This window comes from Tribolium madens, unplaced genomic scaffold (assembly GCF_015345945.1).
Source record: "Tribolium madens isolate multiple individuals breed KSU strain unplaced genomic scaffold, Tmad_KSU_1.1 Scaffold_1;HRSCAF=32;Tcas5.2_LG8, whole genome shotgun sequence".
In the NCBI taxonomy this organism is placed as follows: Eukaryota; Metazoa; Arthropoda; class Insecta; order Coleoptera; family Tenebrionidae; genus Tribolium; species Tribolium madens.
Window position 1 is genome coordinate 2,789,010 of NW_025400984.1, and position 22,427 is coordinate 2,811,436.

General features: G+C 32.1%; 2 protein-coding genes across 2 annotated transcripts; one reads left to right on the top strand and one right to left on the bottom strand.

Moving 5' to 3' along the window:
• The first annotated feature begins 18,185 nt into the window (after window positions 1–18,185).
• On the top strand, window positions 18,186–19,149 carry LOC123003564 (charged multivesicular body protein 2b). The gene is made up of 4 exons (XM_044396382.1): window positions 18,186–18,323; window positions 18,372–18,463; window positions 18,514–18,811; window positions 18,861–19,149. The coding sequence occupies exons 1-4, from the start codon at window positions 18,290–18,292 to the stop codon at window positions 19,076–19,078; spliced, it is 642 nt and encodes a 213-aa protein (XP_044252317.1). The 5' UTR covers window positions 18,186–18,289; the 3' UTR covers window positions 19,079–19,149.
• On the bottom strand, window positions 19,109–20,554 carry LOC123003563. Its single transcript, XM_044396381.1, has one exon. The coding sequence runs from the start codon at window positions 20,504–20,506 to the stop codon at window positions 19,241–19,243; it is 1,266 nt and encodes a 421-aa protein (XP_044252316.1). The 5' UTR covers window positions 20,507–20,554; the 3' UTR covers window positions 19,109–19,240.
• Between the last annotated feature and the right edge of the window lie 1,873 nt (window positions 20,555–22,427).

Genomic DNA, 22,427 nt, shown 5'->3' on the forward strand with positions numbered 1-22,427 from the left:
AACCCTTTTGATTTCGACGACAAGTTGAATGAACTCCCGATCACAACAAACCAATTTCGAGTTGGTAAACACACAACTTTGATTTAGATTCTTTTTACGAGCTTGTAAAGCTGAAGGAGCCATCAAAGAATTAATTTGATGAAGGGATGGAATCCGGTATTGTGCTACTGGATTTTTGAGAGCCGGATGTGGGCCGGCATAGGGGTGGAGTTACAAGTTTGTGAGCTTTTGTGCGAAAAATCTTTAGTTTCCCATAAGTAGCAGTTTATTTATTCTGATGCCATGTGAACTCTTCCAACTTAAACAAACATTTTTCTCAGTGTAATCAAACAAGAGTCGATGTGATAACTACGATGATGCATAAATGTTAACTGCCAGCCACTGTACATTAAACTCATAATTATTTATTACTTCGTCTAAAGAGGTTCTGTTTTTGGACAAAAAGCTTCATCTGTTCGTGGTAATTAGTTGACAATGTTGCTCTCTGTGCTGCTTTTCAACTTTCAAACTCGATTAGGGTAAACAGAGAGGCTATTGTGACTCGATGGATACTCTTGAAAAGAAAAAAATAATGTGGAGGTGTGGCAGCCTTATCTCTTTTAAACGATCTTTTAATTAATTTAAACAAAATGTGGATGGCTTAATCTCGGTTTAAGTTACGGGACAACTCGAGACACTCATAAATATACACCTGTGGGTTTTCATAATTATTAATGAAAGTTTTTATAACTTTATCATTTGAAATTATGTTCCTAGGTTGAAATTCTAGAAAATTTATTGGAGTAGTTTTGAATATAACATCAAATATCGCAATACCAGAAATGATTTATTTATTGTAATAAAATTCTGAAAATATGGGGAATAAATATGTGTAAATAAATTGAGCAAACACAAAGTTATTGTAATTTCTGCGAAATGCGAAAGATAGGAGATTAGATTAGCAGAGTTCAATGACTTGATAAAAGGTCACCAATTGCCTGCAAAATTAATACAAAAAACACCATAATTTTAAGTTATTTTTTTTTTCAATTTGTCGTTTTTTTTAACAAATACTTGCGAAATACAATATACAGGGTGTTCCGTTTTTATTGTTACAAATTTAAGCAGGTGATAGAATATTCAAATTTAAGATAAAAGTTTCTTATGAACATGTATTGAAAAATATTAAATAAAGGAGTTACATCCCCTAAAAGGGGTACATCTTTTAATAGTTTTTTCCAATATTTCAGCAATCATTGTAAATAAAATTACAAAATTTGGTACAAGTGATAACCTCTATACACCCAAACTAATTCAAAGATAAAATGTCGAAATTTTTACTCAGGGGCGTCCTAAACTGGGGGGTTAGAGTATAAGCACCCTAACTATTTTGGCTGTTGGTTCTTGTCACTTTCAGCCACACAATTCTAAATTTCATAGTTTTTCACAAAAAATAGGTCTCTTGCGTTTTTACGATACAACTTACCGTTTGAATAAAATCAGTTTACAATATGAATATGTGTTACAGAACATAAAGAGGATAAAAATTAAAAATTAATTTCGTCTTACCGTTTAAGATGTGATTCAAAATTTTGATAACTGATCTTTGATTCGTTCTGGTGTTTAAAGGTTATCAGCTGTACCAACTTTTGTAATTTTATCTATTCTGCAATAGTGGAAAAATCCCATTAGTCACCTGTTTAAATTTGTAACAATAAAAACGAAACCCCAGAGAAAAATGCGGTATAAGGTAAGATGCCAGGAACATGAAAAAAATATTAAAAAAATTTTATCTATAAAAATTTCGAAGTTATGAGAGTTTAAAATTTGCACTTTGACTCTTTTTTATTTCTGTTAGAAAAATAATTTTCCAAGTTTTTTTGCTACAGTCTGTTAGAAGAGGAAACAAAGAAGCTGTATCCTAAATTGTAACTCTGTTCAATTTTATTTGTGGCTTTTATTGGCAAAATTTTTGTACCTTTACTAAATAATTGTAAAAAAAACATATACAAGATCATCAATATCATTAAATAGACATAAAAAATGTCAAATGTCAAAAAATAAATGTCAAAATTTTTTGACAGATAGAATTTTTTAAACATCTTTTTCATGTTCCTGGTATCTTATCTTACTAGAAATTTTTCTCTGGGGCGCGAATTCTGGCGCACCTGTATGTTTTTTATAGTAAAGGTACAAAAAAAACGAAACACCCTGCATATGTTTTTTATAATAAAGGTACAAATATTTTGACGATGAAAGCCAAAAATAACAGAGTTACAATTTAAGATACAGCTTTCTTGTTTCCTCTTCTAATAGCCTGTAGTAAAAAAACTTGGAAAATTAATTTTCTAACAGAAATAGAATCAAAGTGCAAAATTTAAACTCTCATAACTTCGCAGTTTCTATAGTTTATTATATATTATATATAAATATTTTTTTCCATGTTCCTGGTATCTGACCTTACATGGATGGCATTTTTCTGTATTAGTGTCGAAAAAATTTTTAGACAATACAAGTTTTATTGTTTAAAAATTTCGGTCTATTAAATTTTTGCTCCTTAACGGTCACCCAAATTTAAACTACGACCTCGATTTTTAAAAGTTTATAGAGTTTTTGTTGTAGTAGCTTGTATTTTTGTTATTTATAAAATAGTGACTGTGTAAAAAATAAATTCGAGTAGAAACGACATTTTTACTAATAAATGTTATTTATCTAAATGCAGCTTTAAATGAAAACAAGGAAAAAAACAGCATATAAACAAAAAAAGTAAATAGCAGTTGGTACACTTCGAAGATAAAAAAGTCAGTAACCCGGATAATTTGTTTAAATTTGTTGAAAATTTCTGAAAAGTGTGACCACCAACACAGTACCACCCCTAAAATTAGCACAGGTATGGCGCCAATCCTTTCTCATTTACAACATCACTAAAAGCGTCACCTCGTCGAAATTGTCAAATTGCCCTACCTGAGCCCCCTTCTAATTGGCAAACTTCCGACCCTCAAGGTCCTTTTTTTAACAAAATCCAATTTATTATTTACACTGCCGTCGCCATTCCAAAATCCTCAAGAATTTTAAGCTCCTTAAAGACAAAGTATCGAATAAGAACAAAACCTGTCTCTTAATATTATGATAAACGATAAAAATCAGACGGTAGTAATCCTAAAAAATTTCGATTCGTCTCTTCAGAAGCATAGATCAGAATCGGAGAGACGACCCAAAAGCTACTTTATTTTAATCGGATTATCCCGACTGGTTGTTACACCATGCAAGGACATTCCACTCTTCTATAACAAACATGTTTTGTTTATACAAACCCATCAACGAGTGCTAGTTGTAATTTTTAACGTCGTGCAGTAAAATGCGAGGATAAATCACGACATCGCCACTACGGCGCCGTTTTCCGAGTCCCTCAGTTCAACAAAAGGGAGTTTCCGGTACCCAGGGGATGACCGACGCGACACTTGTGTCTCCCCTGCAATTAGCAAAGGGCTTTATCTGATAAAGACGACACAGGAATGCTTCGACAAGAATTTTATTTTAAAATTTACACGCTTACAAGATATAACAAGAGATAACTTTTCCCAGAAAAAGTTTCAGAAATTTGTTTGATTCGTCAGGGAAACAAGGAAATTAGCCAACCACATTTGCTACCAATGGTAACAGGTGCAAAACGGTTCAGGTGCCAAAAGAGCCACTTTGTAATTTCGGTTGAAGGCTCTTGTTACTTTTTTTTATAATAACGTTTAGAGTATTTTACGCAACGTGACTGAGCCGAATACTCATATTTTAGGGTCGCACATTCGGTTTTTTGTAAGATTTTGGAAACAAGAAAATTATAAAAACACGATTCTATTTATTTTGAAAATTAAAAATAGATTTAAGATGTAATTTATTTCAAACTACGAAACATGAAATAACACTGGGCGACAAAAAAAAGTCATGTGACAACTTGACAAATTTTATATCATTTTGTTTGTTTCAGTGAGACAAATCAAATGCACCAAAAAAAAATTAAAAAGTCCACACACTTTGAACAAAATATTTTTTTTTCTAATTTAAATGAATTTAAAATACTTTAACTTTAAAAAAATCATTACTCAATAACTATTATGCCGATTTCCTTCAAATAAAGACCATTCTAAAGGGATGGCCTTGCCATTTAGAATGATATAAAATTTGAAATTGAATATTGGCAAACTTCGAAGTAAATCGAAATAATCTAAGAAATACCCTACGAGTAATTTTTTCTTCATTACCATCGTCTAGAGCATCTTTTTATTAGTTGTAATCCAAATTTTCAAAAAAATATACGGAGTATTTTTCGAGATATGATTTTTTGAAGTTATGGTTTGCTAATCAAGCATTGCTCCATATAGGAGAAATGCATGTTAATCTTACCTAAAATTGCATTTTTATAAAAGTATTTGTTTTAAGACTCTTCTTTTGCTTAAAAATGGTCAATTGCACCTTCTTTGTCCTAATTACAATAAACAAAAACTGTTTGTTTACTTAAAACAAATAAAGAGTACATGCGTACTAATTAAAGCAAATAAAGAGTTTTTTTCTTGTAAAAATGACCACTGATCATTGAGCAAAGAGGATATAGAAGTTTAAGGCACGAGCCTTAAATATAAGGGCAAATCTTTTTCAAATCAAATCACTTTCCATTCAGATTTCGACTTGTTCTGGCTTTCTGAACTTTTTTTGAAAATTCTAAAGGGATGGCCTTGCCATTTAGAATGATATAAAATTTGTTAAATTGAATATTGGCAAACAGTGTTCGAAGAAGTTCGAAGTAAATCGAAATAATCTAAGAAAAACCCTACGAGTAATTTTTTTTATTATTACCATCGTGTAGGGCATCTTTTTATTAGTTGTAATCCAATTTTTTAAAAAAATATACCGAGTAGTTTTCAAGATATGATTTTTCGAAGTTAAGGTTTGCTAATCAAGCATTGCTCCATATAGGAGAAATGCATGTTAATCTTACTTAAAATTCCATTTTTATAAAAGTATTTGTTTTAAAACTCTTCTTTTGCCTAAAAATGGTCAATTGCACCTTCTTTGTTCTAATTACAATAAACAAAAATTGTTTGTTTACTTAAAAAAAATATAGAGTATATGCGTACTAATTAAAGCAAATAAAGAGTTTTTTTGTTCTAAAAATGATCACTGATCATTGAGCAAAAAGGATCTAGAAGTTTAAAGCAGTAGCTTTAAATATAAGAACAAATCTTTTTCAAATTAAATGACTTTCCATTCAGATTCCAACTTGTTCACTTTGTTCTAGCTTTCTGAACTTTTTTTTGAAAATGTTTTTAGCAAATGCTTTTTTATCATTTTCTACTGATGTTGAATGCAGTAAGTCACCTGATTTATTTTGTTGGTACATTCTACGATTAGCTTCAGTTAGCTTGTAGGTAGTAGTTGTTGTGATAACAGTTGCACACGAAGCAACTGACTTATTGCATTCAACATCAGTAGAAAGTGATGAAAAAGCATTTGCTGAAAACATTTTCAAAAAAAAAGTTCAGAAAGCTAGAACAAAGTGAACAAGTTGGAATCTGAATGGAAAGTCATTTAATTTGAAAAAGATTTGTTCTTATATTTAAAGCTACTGCTTTAAACTTCTAGATCCTTTTTGCTCAATGATCAGTGGTCATTTTTAGAACAAAAAAACTCTTTATTTGCTTTAATTAGTACGCAGGTACTCTTTGTTTGTTTTAAGTAAAGAAACAGTTTTTGTTTATTATAATTAGAACAAAGAAGGTGCAATTGACCATTTCTAAGCAAAAAACGAGCCTTAAAACAAATACTTTTATAAAAATGCAATTTTAAGTAAGATTAACATGCATTTCTCCTATATGGCGCAATACCTAAGTAGCAAACCTTAAATTCAAAAAATCATATCTTAAAAACTACTCGGTATATTATTTTAAAAATTTGGATCCTTACTAATAAAAACATATTCTACACGATGGTGACAAAGAAAAAAAATACTCGTAGGGTTTTTCTTAGATTACTTCGAACTTCTTCGAACACTATTCGAAGAAAAGTTTGCCAATATTTAATTTCAAATTGCATATAATTCTAAAGGGCAAGTCCATCCCTTTAGAATGGTCGTTATTTGAAGGAAATCGGCCTAATAGTTATTGAGTAATGGTTTTTTAAAGTTAAAGTATTTTAAATTCATTTAAATTAGAAAAAAATTATTTAGTTCAAAGTGTGTGAACTTTTTGAATTTTTTTTAGTGCATTTGATTTGTCTTATTGAGACGAATAAAATGATATAAAATTTGTCAAGTTGTCACGACATGACTTTTTTTTGTCGCCTTGTGTTATAACAATTCCAATTTTGTTATTTTTGATGCTCTCTTCACAGTTCAATTTCCTTTAGCTTCAAACAGTTTCGTCTTTGATTGGCATCCATGTTAAAGATCTTCGCAATTAACTTAAAGAGGCCGTAGATAATTAAATAGGATGATGTTTTATAAAAGAACGTTCTTTGATTGAGCGCAAGAGGGAGACCACCCGAAGTGTATTATATGGTACCGATTCAATGTGACCATGACTCGAATATGGCCGCCATTGTCCATCAAACGTACCGTGTCCAAACAAAATATATCACGTACACTACAATTTCGGATAGATTTCGGCCGGATTATAATTACATAGTTGGTAGAGAATTCAGGTCCGGATTGGTGTGTTTTTTTTTTAATCTTGGAACATGTGTGTTTTACAACCCCTTTTGTTTAGAGGGATTTCGGTTATAGCCGAGTCATTTCCGACGTGATTTAATAGTTTGTTTTAATTGCAACCCTTCTAGGAATAGCCGAGACGTAATAAAATCAAGCAATGTCGATCTTTATAGCACGTTCTTACAAGTCATTGTGGTTTGATTTTTATGGGTCCATTAATTCACCATAACTCATTTCCGATGATAATTCTATTTAAATTCTTTTCATATGAACAATTTGCGATCGCGAGCCAAAATTTTCGAAAATTTTATTTCGTTTATTGTTTTTTAAAGTTAATAAACATTTAGTGGCCAGTGGAACCACAAGATTTCATCTCGATTAAATAATTGGTCTATAATTAAGCCAAATTGTGGTTCCACTGATCTCAGAATTCTACGAGAAAATAACTTGTTTCAAACTGATATAGTTTTATTTGTTGACGAAAATAAAAGGCAGGAAACCGTTCATAAAAACTTTGGTGAAATATTTTGACAAATCTAAACAAACGTCTTGCCTAAAATCGGATTTTTTAAAATTCTCTATCAAAAGGTATCATCCGTGCGTTTTGTACACAAACGTAAAAAATCTATTCAGTACAGTTTTAATACTACCGTCCCAACAATAGGATGGTTAGCCCATTTATCCTTCTTCACCAAGGCGGAAGAGGATTTTTTCCGCACATTACTCTCGATAATTGAAAAAGAAAATCGATTTTTGCATGCAGCTTTTGCCAATATTTGCCATATAACGATTCGTTTCGTTATCTTATCACCAGTTTTCACACGTATGGCAGTTATTACTTTTTTATGATTGAGAAAGGGTTCTACATACACGTATAATAAGGTCTTTCTGTTGCATTCCGGTCAATGAATGGCCGGATGAAATCTCCAGACGTTTTGCTAAGCGCTCTTTTCAACTAGACCGAGGTATCAAAGCCTTGCTATTATTTCTATCAGACCGTCTCTAAGAGGTTTAAAAGATGCTGCTATTCTTTAACATTTTTTATTCTTGTTTGATATGAACGTGATGAAAGGATTCAGGGACATAAAAGGTTTTTTCACCTTTTTTAGTCGCCAAGCTTTTACCACGTCCAGATAACATGTGCTGCCTGAAAAACGGACTTTTACGGTGGATGATCTAAATTTTAATCGGGTTCGAGCTTGGACAGATGCGAGACGAGCTTTCAGATTTACAACTGTGGGCGAATTAATAAAAAAGAACTTTTAAATAACTAACGTAATTACACAGGGCGACAAAAAAAGTCAACTTGACAAATTTTATATCATTTTGTTCGTCTCAGTAAGACAAATCAAATGCACTAAAAAAAAATTTAAAAAGTCCACACACTTTGAACTAAATATTTTTTTTCTAATTTAAATGAATTTAAAATACTTTAACTTTAAAAAATCATGACTCAATAGCTATTAGGCCGATTTCCTTCAAATAAAGACCATTCTAAAGGGATGAACTTGCCCTTTATAGAATGATATGCAATTTGAAATTGAATATTGGCAAACTTTTCTTCGAATAGTGTTCGAAGAAGTTCGAAGTAAATCGAAGTAATCTAAGAAAAACCCTAGGAGTAATTTTTTTTTCTTCGTCACCATCGTGTAGAGCATCTTTTTATTAATAAGAAGCCAAATTTTTCAAATAATATACCGAGTAGTTTTTAAGATATGATTTTTTGAAGTTTAGGTTTGCTATTCAGGTATTGCGCCAAATTGGAGAAATGCATGTTAATCTTACTTAAAATTGCATTTTTATAAAAGTATTTGTTTTAAGATTCTTCTTTTGCTTAAAAATGGTCAATTACACCTTCTTTGTTCTAATTAGAATAAACAAAAAATTGTTTCTTTACTTAAAACAAACAAAGAGTACCTGCGTACTAATTAAAGCAAATAAAGAGTTTTTTTTGTTCTAAAAATGATCACTGATCATTGAGCAAAAAGGATCTAGAAGTTTAAAGCAGTAGCTTTAAATATAAGAACAAATCTTTTTCAAATTAAATCACTTTCCATTCAGATTCCAACCTGTTCACTTTGTTCTAGCTTTCTGAACTTTTTTTTTGAAAATGTTCTCAGCAAATGCTTTTTCATCACTTTCTACTGATGTTGAATGCAATAAGTCAGTTGCTTCGTGTGCAACTCTTATCACAACAACTACTATCTACAAGCTAACTGAAACTAATCGTAGAATGTACCAACAAAATAAATCAGGTGACTTATTGCATTTAACATCACTCGAAAGTGATGAAAAAGCATTTACTGAAAACATTTTCAAAAAAAGTTCAGAAAGCCAGAACAAGTCGAAATCTGAATGGAAGGAAAGTGATTTGATTTGAAAAAGATTTGCCCTTATATTTAAGGCTCGTGCCTTAAACTTCTATATCCTCTTTGCTCAATAATCAGTGGTCATTTTTACAAGAAAAAAACTCTTTATTTGCTTTAATTAGTACGCATGTACTCTTTATTTGTTTTAAGTAAACAAACAGTTTTTGTTTATTGTAATTAGGACAAAGAAGGTGCAATTGACCATTTTTACGCAAAAGAAGAGTCTTAAAACAAATACTTTTATAAAAATGCAATTTTAGGTAAGATTAACATGCATTTCTCCTATATGGAGCAATGCTTGATTAGCAAACCATAACTTCAAAAAATCATATCTTGAAAAATACTCCGTATATTTTTTTGAAAATTTGGATTACAACTAATAAAAAGATGCTCTACACGATGGTAATAATAAAAAAAATTACTCGTAGGGTTTTTCTTAGATTATTTCGATTTACTTCGAACTTCTTCGAACACTGTTTGCCAATATTCAATTTAACAAATTTTATATCATTCTAAATGGCAAGGCCATCCCTTTATAATGGTCTTTATTTGAAGGAAATCGGCATAATAGTTATTGAGTAATGATTTTTTAAAGTTAAAATATTTTAAATTCATTTAAATTAGAAAAAAAAATTATTTAGTTCAAAGTGTGTGGACTTTAAAAAAATTTTTTTAGTGCATTTGATTTGTCTCAATGAGACGAACAAAATGATATAAAATTTGTCAAGTTGTCACGACATGACTTTTTTTTGTCGCCCTGTGTAGTTTTATTGTATTGTTTTTACAGCTAAAGGAAATACTAAAGAAAACTTTTTTATTTTTTCACCTTTATTACTACTTATCACAAGGACTTTTCAAAACCTTAAATAAACTCATTTTTTCCTAAACCTCCTGTCTGTGTTTATTTTCTCGTCTCACTGCCAACAGTCCGCAAATACCTCCCATTGAACCTTTCAAGAATCCGCTCTGGTCTTTTGAATATACAGGTATCGTTATAATGGGCATAGAATAGCCCTAAAGAAATTCATCTTTTGTCCGCAAGCACATAATCCGGCCCTTGGAACTTAGTCAAATTTTCAACATGCACACATGGCGCTCTCGGAAATCTCCACGGCATAAAAAACCCATATAATCACGTCGAAGGGTTGATAAGTAATTTCGTACCCCATGGCGAGAGATCCTCAGCAGATGCACCCATACATTCGAACTGGTTTTCTTCTTCTTCCTCCACGAGTGGCAATATTTTAGATTGCTTCGGATTGTTTTTATGATTTCGAAGCGTCCTGCTGTCTTAAGAATATTACTCGCAACACGACGCCGGATTCCAATACAATAATTCTACTACGAAGGCCCCTTCAAAACACTTTGTTTTTATATATAAAAATTAACATAAAAATTACATATACCTTGAAAACCGGGGCAAAATGCTTAAAAAACAAAGTGTTTTGAAGGGGCCTTCCTAGTAGTAACAATTATGAGGTTTTAATTCCTTTTTTTTGAGTTTTGTCTGACGAGAGAGAATTTATGTTGGAAGTGACTTTGAATTCACAACGAGGGCGGTTTCGACTCAATTCTACAATGGGTAATTAGTAGTCTTGAAGCGTCGAATTCGATACAATGCCGGTGAATCAACTTGTGTGGGCAACACAATGCTGGTGAGATTAGCTCAAGATAAAAGCATCGAAAATTTAATCAAGACTCTTCGGTACTAATACCGTTGTTTCAACAGGATTAAAACATGATTTAATAACTCTTTCAGGGACGGTGGGTTAAAATTTAACCCACCTTTTTAAGTCACCTTAATTTATATTTTTGAGCAGTTTTGCTCATTATTGGTAATATTTTTAATAATACAGACATTATTCTTGTAGAGTTTGCCACATTTTTTTATTTACAATCAATGAATTTAAAATTATTATGAAAACTATACAATTAATTAATTAATTTGAAATACTTACATTTTTATGATACTTATTTTAACTAAAAAAAAAATAATTGTTTTTTGAGAATATACACATAATGCATAATGATTATTATAAATACAAAGAGAAAAAAACAAAACAAAAACAACATTTTTCATTGGGATTAGAATTTCGATGCTTGGGTTTATCAGGCAAATACTTTCATATTTCGACTAGTAGGCTTTGTGACGTCATTGGGCATTTCCAACCTATTTAGGTAACCACTTTCGTTCAACATTACATTGATAAAATTTTGCATTTTTACTAACTGTATTTCGTATTATTCTTAGTTTTTTATAGATATGAGTGGTATGTCCTGATGTTGTGGAAAATTACAACAATAACATGAACTTTGTTATAAATTTGATCAGTTGATGACGTACAGTGATGGACAGTGCATTTCGTCCACCCAATTTCTGTGAATTTACAAAAATTCAGTGTAGCCTGTGCTTTATTGTAATGATAACTGACACTGTCAACTTTAATTTAATTCTTATTCATTTTGGACCGGATTTCCAATCTAAAAATGGATTGTACTATATCTCAAGCAATGTAAGACAAAGCACAGGTAAAAAGTATGTAGGTAAGGAATATCGGGCATTTTGTCAACAATGTCAACAAATGTTAACAATGTCAATAAATGTTCATCAAAGTTCTCAAACAAGGTTAGGAATAACCTAAAGACTAATTTACACTTTTAGTACGTATTATTTAATTTGCTTTTGTTTTTATTATTTGTTGTTATTTTTCTTTGTTCATTGTAATACTATTTTATTTTCTTAATATATTTTTTTAAATGCCTATTATGTCACTAAATAAGTAATAGACAATGACTGATCTGCTTCATATTAAAAATGCTTTGAAATTATCAAAAATATACGAGATTTGAAGTTGAAGTTAATGAGATTACCGGAGAAAGTAAAAAAATCTGAATTCTAAAATAATTGGTCATAGATCGATGAAAAAACTTTCGTTAGTGCTATTTTAATACCTATTTTTTAAAACAACTTGAAAAATGATTATTTTTAGAATCCAGTAAATAGCTGTACCTGTACGGTATTTTAAATACAAGTGTGTACCTGAAAGAGTCAAAGCTCGTAATGACACCATTTTTTAATTTACTCTCAATTTTGAAATACGTGATTATCTGAAAAAAATTAAATATATTTTTATATTTAAAAACCAAATATGTAGATGATTAGGTAGGTACGAAAATTACTTAAATTACTTTGTAATTAACTGCAAAATATAATAATAAACTAACTAATATGTAACATGCCTTAAAACATAATTTCTAATTTACTAAATTTAACTAATTTAACTAAATACAAAAAAATAGTATTTGAGTGGGTAACACGCCTCCAATCCCGTCGAAATGAAAATCGCAACTCTCGTTTTCTCGTAAAAATGTGCCTACGAGCTCTTAACTAACACACTTTCACTATAATCTTCACTGCCAATATCATAATTTTCTTTTTAAGTATTAATTAATTATATAAATCAGCTGGCGTAATTACGACCCACAATGTTGAAAAAAAAAACAAATAAGGTCAACACCTTAATAAAAATATTTCGCGATTTTAAAGTTTTTTATTAGTGTTGCGCATCTTTTTTCCCACACGATGACACAACATTCAATTAATTGGCATATTTGTTTTGTCACAAAAAAATTTTCAAATGTTGACACCAAACATGTTTCTTCAATCGCATCGATAAAATCAACATTGATTGTATGTATGTACGTAGTAAACTTTCACATGATGTTCACAAACCCTTGACATTTCATACTTTATTAGAGAAAATATTCGATCCGCGTTCCGGCCAAATAAAGCTAAAATATGTAACTAATTAAATTTTAATTACTTTGATTCGCGTCCTTGATGATAAATGATGATTCAATCGAACCGGAGCCGCGCGATTTTTATACGAAAGTAAAAATTATTTTGTAATTGATTGTTCACGAGCACTTGGCTATAAATTACCCACGCAGCGGGCTCCTTTCGCTGTAAGAAAACACATGTTACAATTCGATTTATCATTAGGACAATTATTCGGTACTGTATGTAGACCACCCTTTCAAGAATTGAAAGAAAAAGAATTTATCACTGGAGGCACCGAAAATGTATCTCACGCTTGATGGAATCTTGATTAATTTACTCCTTAGGCTTTGGAGTAATTTATTTCGTTTCTCTATGCATTTCATTCGAGGATAATTGACGAGATTAGCGCAAAACCTAACTTTGATGATTGCTGTAATTACGTCACATAATGGCCAATTAGGTGAGAGAAGGGGGACGAAACTGATGGCGCGTTGAGGGGAGGTCGGTTCCGGCCTAATGGCGCGCGGAGGGGAGGTCCAATGATCAATGCACACGTCACAAATTTAATAAGATTTTTTAATAAATTGCTCGCACCTGAAGTGTTGAGAATTAGAAATTCAAATCGTTGCTTTTTAAATATCTCCACGTCTGCATATAAAATCGTGCACTTCGTGATGATTTTAAATCGGAGCATCTTCCGCTCAGAGCAAACGTGATTGTTGCAGCCTTCTATCATTTCCTACCGGGCCGAATTAAAAATTATATACCATCTGTGGTCTAGTACAAGTTATTTTTTGACAATAGTGGGAATGACGGGAGTAAGATGTATCGGTCGGTGACTTTGCTTTGCGGCTGCTTTGTGTGTCCGAAACCTTGGAAATCGCAGACAATAACCGAAGATCAATTCTTTAGTTATGGAACTTTGTTACAAATGAAGGGCATGTGTTAGGGGTTGCTTTGTCCTAATAGCAAAGGAACGAGCCACCAGGATGAATAGTTTCATTAGAGACGAGTTCTTCGAACCAGATTTTGACTTCTTTTCACCGATTTGCCTCCTCATCGTCGTGCAACCGAACCATTAATAAACGCATTAACGTGTCGATATCATCGAAATTTCCCGCCTACTTCGATTCAACATTCATGATTCTGCCGTTTTAAACAAACATGGCGACAATTGACGTTACAATAGGTTGTGAGTATGTAGACGTGCCCTTCGGTAACATCTTCGAGTTCAAGAGGTTAGACAGAACCACTTCGATGGTGCACTTTGTGTAATTTGAACGCCCACACGTAGTGCTTCTCTAATGAAAAGTCGCTTTGTAATGCAACTAATCCAACTTAATGCCCTGAAATAAAAATGGTAATAAATGTAGAACGCAGTCTTTAGAATTTTTGATGGTGATTTATCGGTGAAACTTCATGTTAAAAAGACGACTTCTTTTTGTATGTCGCTTCACCGGACACCATAAAATCGGAATGACGGTCATCACTCAACTCCGGATGATTAAAATCACAAAGACTCGCGTGTGGTTGGCATTAAAATTCTTTCGTTCCTCTAGAATTGTTATTGAATTTTTAGAACGATTCTTTAAATGTGGCAAAAGACATAATTTTACGCTTCTTGCCGATGTCCGAGAAGACCAAATTGTGACAGATGACGCTAAAACGAAGAAACAAATCGGAATTATCTTGCTAAAAAAATCTGGTGTGAACATCACACGACTTTCCTTAACCAACTTATTTGGAAAACATCCTTACGGTGTTGGAAATCCGAGTAGCAATAGCATAGTTGCCGCGGGTTTGAGTCTGGGGTGCAATTTTTTTTAGTTTGGTACCCATTATTATTTTTATTTTATCACATTTTACTGTTTAATAAAGTATATTTCATGATTCTAAATAATTTTTATCCCCATCTTCAAACGTATAATTTTGCGGCCGCTTTTTGGTCTTTGAAGCCGAACGGTGCGACCGATTTTTACCAATTGTTTCGTGCTGCGTCCCCTACCTCCAGTAACTTACATACCAAATTTCAAGTTTCTAGCTATTATCGTTCTCGAGATATGCTGTTTACAGACAGACACACACACACACGACCCAATGGCCCAAACCATTGATTAACCAAATACAGGCTGTTCCGTTTTTATTATTACAAATTTAAACAGGTGATAGGATATTCAATTCTAAGACAAAAGTTTCCTATAAACATGTATCAAAAATTCTTGGTAAGAGAGCTACACCCCGTGGAAGGGGACTAATATGTTTTTGCTAATATTTCAGAAACTATTTAAGATAAAATTACAAAATTTGGTACAGATGATAATCTTTATACACCTAAACGAATTCAAACATCAAATGTCGAAATTTTTAATCAGGGGTGTACGAAACTGGGGGAGCTTAAGGTAAAAAAATACTTTATTTATTTTGGCCTTAGTTTCTCGGTACTTTCAGCAACAAAATCTTAAGTTCGATAGTTTATCACAGAAAAGTCTCTTGTGTCGATACGACTTATTGTTTTTGAATAAAATTAATTTAAAATTTATGTTACACACCAATACAACATTCAAGTAAATCAGAATTTACAGAATAATAAAAGCAAGAAATTCATATTTTTAATCAACCCCAACTAATTAACATTACATTACAGTAACAATAATAACATTAATTAAATGAATTTGCCTAAATCTAAAGGAGTTGTTCAAAGTGACCACCATTTTGCATAACAAAAGAAACTAAAGCCAAAATAGATAGGGTATTTTTTTACCCTAAACCCCACCAGTTTCGGACGCCCCTGATTAAAAATTTCGATATTTGATATTTGAATTCGTTTAGGTGTATAAAGGTTATCATCTGTACCAAATTTTGTAATTTTATCTTAAATGGTTTCTAAAATATTAGCAAAAACCTATTAGCCCTCTTCCAGGGGGTGTAGCTCCCTTACCAAGCATTTTTCGATACATGTTTATAGGAAACTTTTGTCTTAGAATTGAATATCCTATCACCTGTTTAAATTTGTAACAATAAAAACGGAACACCCTGTATATGGTTAATCAATGCCCAGGATATTAGGATTATAGGATAAGGAAAGTAAAAATAAAAGCGTCTCTAGAAGTTTGAACCAAGTTCAAAGGAAATTTAAATTGGACAAATTCTCCCAAAGGAATTTCCTCCCTCACAACACGAAATTGTTTCCTTTCATCTTTTTTCATATCGTGCAATTTTTCATGTGAAAAAAACAAATCTTGCGGTAAAATTACAAAATAATAATGACCACAAATGAAGGGCAAAACGGCCATTCAGACGTTCAACCTTATAAATTCTCAGCAGATGTTTGCGTATCCTCTTAGAATCAGTCAAGACCATTGTGGAATATTGATGACTTTTTGTGGGGCGTAACTAGAGGCTACTGCAAATTTCGTAACACTTTTTCTTGATTTATAAGTCTAGGGTGACTTTGTATGGATCCAGTGCACGATCCTAATAGAATAAAAAATCGGAAAACATTTAATTCAAAGACTTTTCTCGGACCGTTTTTCTTTTATAATACAAACGAAACGTGCCCTGTCACACCCCCTACGATGACTTATGAACGGAATCTTGGCGGTTAGTTAATGGCCCCACACCCCCCGGGACACGTATAAATCCCTGCCTCCCTATGAGATCGTTGATGAGTTTCAAAAAGCAAACCCTAGTTTTATACGAGTTTTATTACTTTACGCAAGATGCTTCGGATTATTTCTTAGGAAGGAGAATGTTGGCACGTCCTCAACGCGTTATTAATTCTCATAAAGATGGTGCAAAAAAGACAAGTTTTTAAAACAACTTCTCATGACGAATCGAGAATTAAAAACGAAGGAATAAATTCTGACGGATTTTTACGTCTCATTAATTTTGAAAATTAGATAAACGAAAATTGCAGACTATTACACAGATAAAATGGATATTTTTTAAATAAATAAGAAACAAAGAATATTGAATTCACAGACGAAACCTCATTATTGTGTTATAAAAATAAAACTGAGCTTGAGAAATTAAGTCATTATGTATGTACAGTTGCGGAATTAAAATTTCGGGCAGTATTTTTCTGTCACGTTAAAAATTCACTGTAAACTTCCTCTTACTGTCATCGTGACAGACATTTGACAATTAAACGTTTTTTTTTGTTGTTAAAATTGTTAATTAAACAATTTGTCTGTCTTAGGAAATTTATTAATTGAACTAAATGTAATTAAATCATCGCTTTGATCTGTTATCTATCCGTTATTATGCCACAAATCACTATTTTTGAAAGTAAATAAGTCTAAACGACATAAACATGACAAGAGTAAAAAATAAAGTTATTAATGCAAAGGTTGTTTTAGAGTTTACATTATGAAGATGACAATACTGCCCGAAATTTTAATTCCGCAACTGTACATAATTATAAAATTGTACACTTCTGTGCAATAAAATTAACCCCACAATATTGGACTTAATAAAATGTGCCTATAGTAACAAAAATATGTAATGTAATTTTTTGTTAATGTCAAAATGCCGTCTTTAGAATTAAAAAAAGTTCTGTGTTTCAGAACGATTTTATAGTGTTTCATCATTTTTATTGAAAGAAACGGTTGCTTGTTAATTAAAATAGCCTCAAATTATGTAGGTAACTAAAACATTTTGAAAAATAGTAATAAAACTTGTGCTTTATTTTATTGCACAAAAGTGTAAATACAATAGCATTTATGAAATTAGCATATTAAAAAAAAAACCTTTCATATGGTAAGTTGTAAAAAAACTAAGTTAAAATTGGTCTATTTTACCTGTCTTCCGCTCCGCTCCATACTGCCAATCTTATATTGAATTCTCCTAACCTCAAAAAGTCGTCCGGTTACTAGGAAAAATAGCGTCATTTACCTGACAACTTAAATATCACAAACATTTCAAATTTGACAATTTTTGTCAAATTTTCAAACATTCTTTCAAAAAGTTCAAAGATCGTTAAGAAATGTTTAGTTTGTGGAGAAAATAGTTATTTTTGTAACAAATCCTTATAATACAGTTTTTGCGGACGTATCGTTGCTGTTTCCGGACGAGGCCAAGCCGAGTCTGTAATAGCAGATGAGTCCGCAAAAACGTTTTAGGTACGTGTTACAATAACATTTTTTTGATAAAGCTCACAAAAAACGAATTTACACCTCTTCTTAATTAAAAAAAAATTCAAATGAGTCTCTAAAACAGCCGTTTTCGAGAGCGTATACAAAAAAGATTCTTTAATATTTGAAATACCCAGCGATGTAGCAGCTTCTCTGCCACCTTCATAAAATGTATGAAATCTAATACAGGTTTCTTTCAAACACTTTATTACAGGTTTCGTCGTTATCGACAATTTTCTTTAGATAACGTCACTTTGGTCACTTGTCAATGTCAAAATTTAAACAAACGTCAAATTTAGTTATGAGTCACAATCAATAATAAGAGAGCAAAATGTTTAACTTTTGGTCAAAACCTGACCCTAAAGGTAACCAAAATGATCACTTTTTGTCAAAATTTATGAAAAATGTTGTAGAGGAACAACGTCAAGCCGATCGTCAGTTGAGGAAAGTGGGGCGCGATTTAGAAAGGGACCGTCGAGAGCTCGATAGAGAGGAGAAAAAATTGGTATGAAAGATGTCCAATTTTAATAAAATCGACTTTAGGTGTGATTACAGGAAGCAGAGATAAAAAAATTAGCAAAAGAAGGCAACAATGAAGGTTGCAAATTGTTAGCAAAACAACTTGTGCAATTACGCAAACAAAAAAACAGATCTTATTCAGCTAGTAGTAAAGTACGTGGAATTTCCGCCCAAAATAAGGCCATGGGGGCTAATGTCAAACTGGCAAATGCCATGGGTGTAGCGGGAAAAACCATGTCAGACATGAACCGTATTATGAAACCTGAACAAATTGCAGCTAATGTGAACGCTTTCACTAGAGAGTCCACGAAAATGGAAATGACTGATGAAATGAGTGAGTTTTCCCCATTTGAAATTTTCATTATTGTCAATTATTTGTGCAGTAAATGAATCCCTGGATGATATTTTGGCTGAATCTGGCGATGAAGAGGAGAGTGATAACATCATCAGCCAAGTTTTGGACGAAATCGGTATTGAAATCAGCGGGAAAATGGCAGGGGCTCCTTTACCCGAAAAGGGAAAAATCGGGGAAACCTCCAAAGCGAACAGTGGCCTTACTGATGAAGAAATAGAAGCACAATTGGCGAAGTTGCGAGCCTAATTTTTATATTTTCAAACAAATCAATGTTGTAATTATTTTTTATTCACATAAATACAGTTAAGTAAAATTAATTTTTTGAGCATGGTTGCGTTAAAATAAACTTTGGTATATACATTGAAGCGTCAACAATTACATACATATTTACAAATCAGGCACTTGATTCTAATTTAAATCAGGCGTATTTTGCTTACTGCTACGTAAATTATATCGACTATGAGTTTCAGTCACGTTTAAATGATTTTTGAGATACGTTTTTCGACCTCTAATCCTTTCCGAATAGGTGGAACTGCTACTCTCATCTAAATCAACATTACTTTTCTTTAAAAAACCGTTGCAATGCAGACTTTCATTAATAAAATTAATGTCACTCTTTGGAGTGCGCTCTCTAAAATTATTATTAAAACTTTGTAGCATCTCTATAATTTTTGCATTTTGTTTGCTAATCATCTGTAGGAACTTAATATTTTCAAGCATCATATCCTTGTAATTATAAGAATGGTAAAGTAAATAAAAAACTAATACAAAAATAAAAAAGTAGCGACAATACCAAACGTACGAATAAATATCGTCATATAAAATTCTCGTATCAACCAACGAATCATCAGATATTAAAATATAACAAATAAAACGTTCGATAACTAAATTCGTGCATAAAATCAACAAAAGTGGCAATCTCGCACTTGCCGTCCGCTTAATCGTCGTAAAAATAATAATAAATAACCCTGAAATCACATAAAATAAAATCGAATCAAACCATGAAACCTCTCCAATAACCCATGTTTGAAATTTCGCGATACTCCGGGTCAAGACACCTAAAATTTCCTGATGCGCTTTCGTAGAAACGTACAAATCGCCCAAAACCTCCTCTAGCATTTTCTCATGTTTTAAAACCTTCCTCTGAATCTCAAGACTCTCCTTCTGGGCCTCTAACAACTCTTCTTGATTTTTTGCCGACTCTTCTAACCGTTTCCCGACTTTAAAACTATTCTCACTGATCGTTTCATACCAAATTTGACCCCTTAAAAACCAACAAATATTCTGAACGTGCGTGTAAAACTCCGTATAAACGTTAAACGCCCTATCCGACATACTGTTTATACAAATACTTCGCAAGTTCGGTTTTTTGTCCAATTCACAATTGTACGTTTCGTGGCCCGACATTTCGAGAAAACAGTTGGTGATGTGGAGCGCCATATCACTTTGGGTGTCTTCGGAGAGGTTCTTGCAACCGTCTTCGACGTGTTCGAGAGCCCCTTTCCAGCAAGTTCCGTATCGAGGTAGATTGCCTTTTTCCCTGAGAAGTTGGTAATGGGCCCGGCCCTGTTCGATCATTTCTTGCGAGTCGTTTCCATCGACGAAAATGTCATCAAAGGCCAAAGCGCACACTAATACATATACTATGAACGTTTCGAGCACCTTTAGCAACATCGTCGGTCGTTATTTTGAAGGTTTGTTTATTTAGGTTATGTTCAAGAAATTGACAGGTGGCCTGCTGGTGGTGGATACGCCAGATTGGTAGGCAACACACCATTCGCGCGTGTGCGGTTTTGGCCTAACAATTATTATTTTTTGTTGACAGTATTAAAAATAAATTAAGTTATTTTGTTATCAAGCGGTTATAACAGTAATGAGATAATCCGTTTCCGTATCAAAAGAAAAATAATGTTTTGAAAAGAACCTCCCATTGTTTGAAAGAAAAAAAAAAGATCAATGTCAGAGTATTGTTATTTTCTAAATTAAATTAGCAAATTAGTAGATAGTTACTTCTTTGTTACGTAATTTAATTTGTCCATTTGTTTGCAAAAACAGTATTTGGAAGCAGTTCGGGCAAGCAGGTGATGAATCATTTTGTTTTGATCACAAACCAATGATGTTTGTACGTTTTTCATTAAACTTCACATAGGTATTGACACATTAACCTGTGACTTTGAAATTAAGTTGTCAATACTGAATTATTGTTGATACTAGATTGTGACAAGTGACAGCCATGTCAGCAACTCAGCAACAACCACTCTGAAATGAATATGAATGACATTTAACTAAAAAGTGTGACGTTTGAATTTTGATAGCCAATGTTGCCAACTTAATTTCAAAGTCATGGGCTACTTGATATTTGTAATGAGTAATGAGAGAGTTTTAATTTTTGCTTTTTCTTGTATATCGAGATGTAACTATAATAAAACGAGTGAAAGCACTACAAATCTAGTATTATAATGTAATCTGATTTTTGGTAATTACATTTGGTATTGTTTGTGGAACGGACAGGAAGTTGTAATACTTAGGTAATTACAATGATAGGCGTTTACACAAGTAGTTAAAAAGAGGATAAAATCGTCAAAAAAACTGCATTCGCATAATATTTAATAATACAATTAAATTTGATTTATTTTGAATGACAATAAGGCACCTTAAAATCGACTGTAACTGGCGACTTTCTCGGTTGTCAAAATTAGTGTTAAAACTGCATTAAATTCACTTACATTTGACTGATAAAAATTAACAACAAATATGACAGTTCATTTGAATTTTTGTAATATATGGCTTGGTTCAGGGTTGACACAAGTGAAAAAATTAAAACTGCCCACTTAGACTGATAAAAAATAGTTATTTATTATACAAAGTGATCCACAATGACTGAATATGTTGGCAATCCCTAATTTTTAAAGCTTACTATTAGAGTACGATTTTGATTAAAAACAATTCAACAATCTTGTGGGGTTGTAAGTATTTGTCAAGGAAAACCGTATCCAGTCGCAGTGTTTCAAATTATTAACAAAAATACTTTCAACAACAACAGACTCAGTCTTTCTACAAGACGATAATAGTATATTAAAGTACAAGTTGCATTCAAGCACAAATTTGAAATTCAAAAACGAGCCGCGAAGCGGCGAGTTGAGGAACAAATGAGTGCTTGAAGAAACTTCTGCAACAAGTGCTTTATACTATTTTTTCTATTTCGCCGCTTTATATTATTTTATAAATTAAAAACCGAAAATTATTTTTTTTTCTAGAGAATTGTGCGACGGTTGGCGACATTTATGTGTGGAATAATTTTAGGCGGCTGTAAAAAATAAAAATTCTTATTTTCACATTTGAAAATGAATTGTGAAGAAATTCCGTCACTAAAATTAAATTACCGCGAACGACTTATTCCAGCACGCAAATGACGTCATTTGGGTGCTGGAATAGACCTATTCTAACACCGAAATAGAAAAACAATCTTTATCGTCGTGTATAATATTTCGTTTTATTTTGTACTCACCTACCAGAATTTCTTGAATATGAACAGTAGATAAAAATTACTTTACTTCACTAGACAATAAAAGACTACTTTATCTACTGAAGTAAG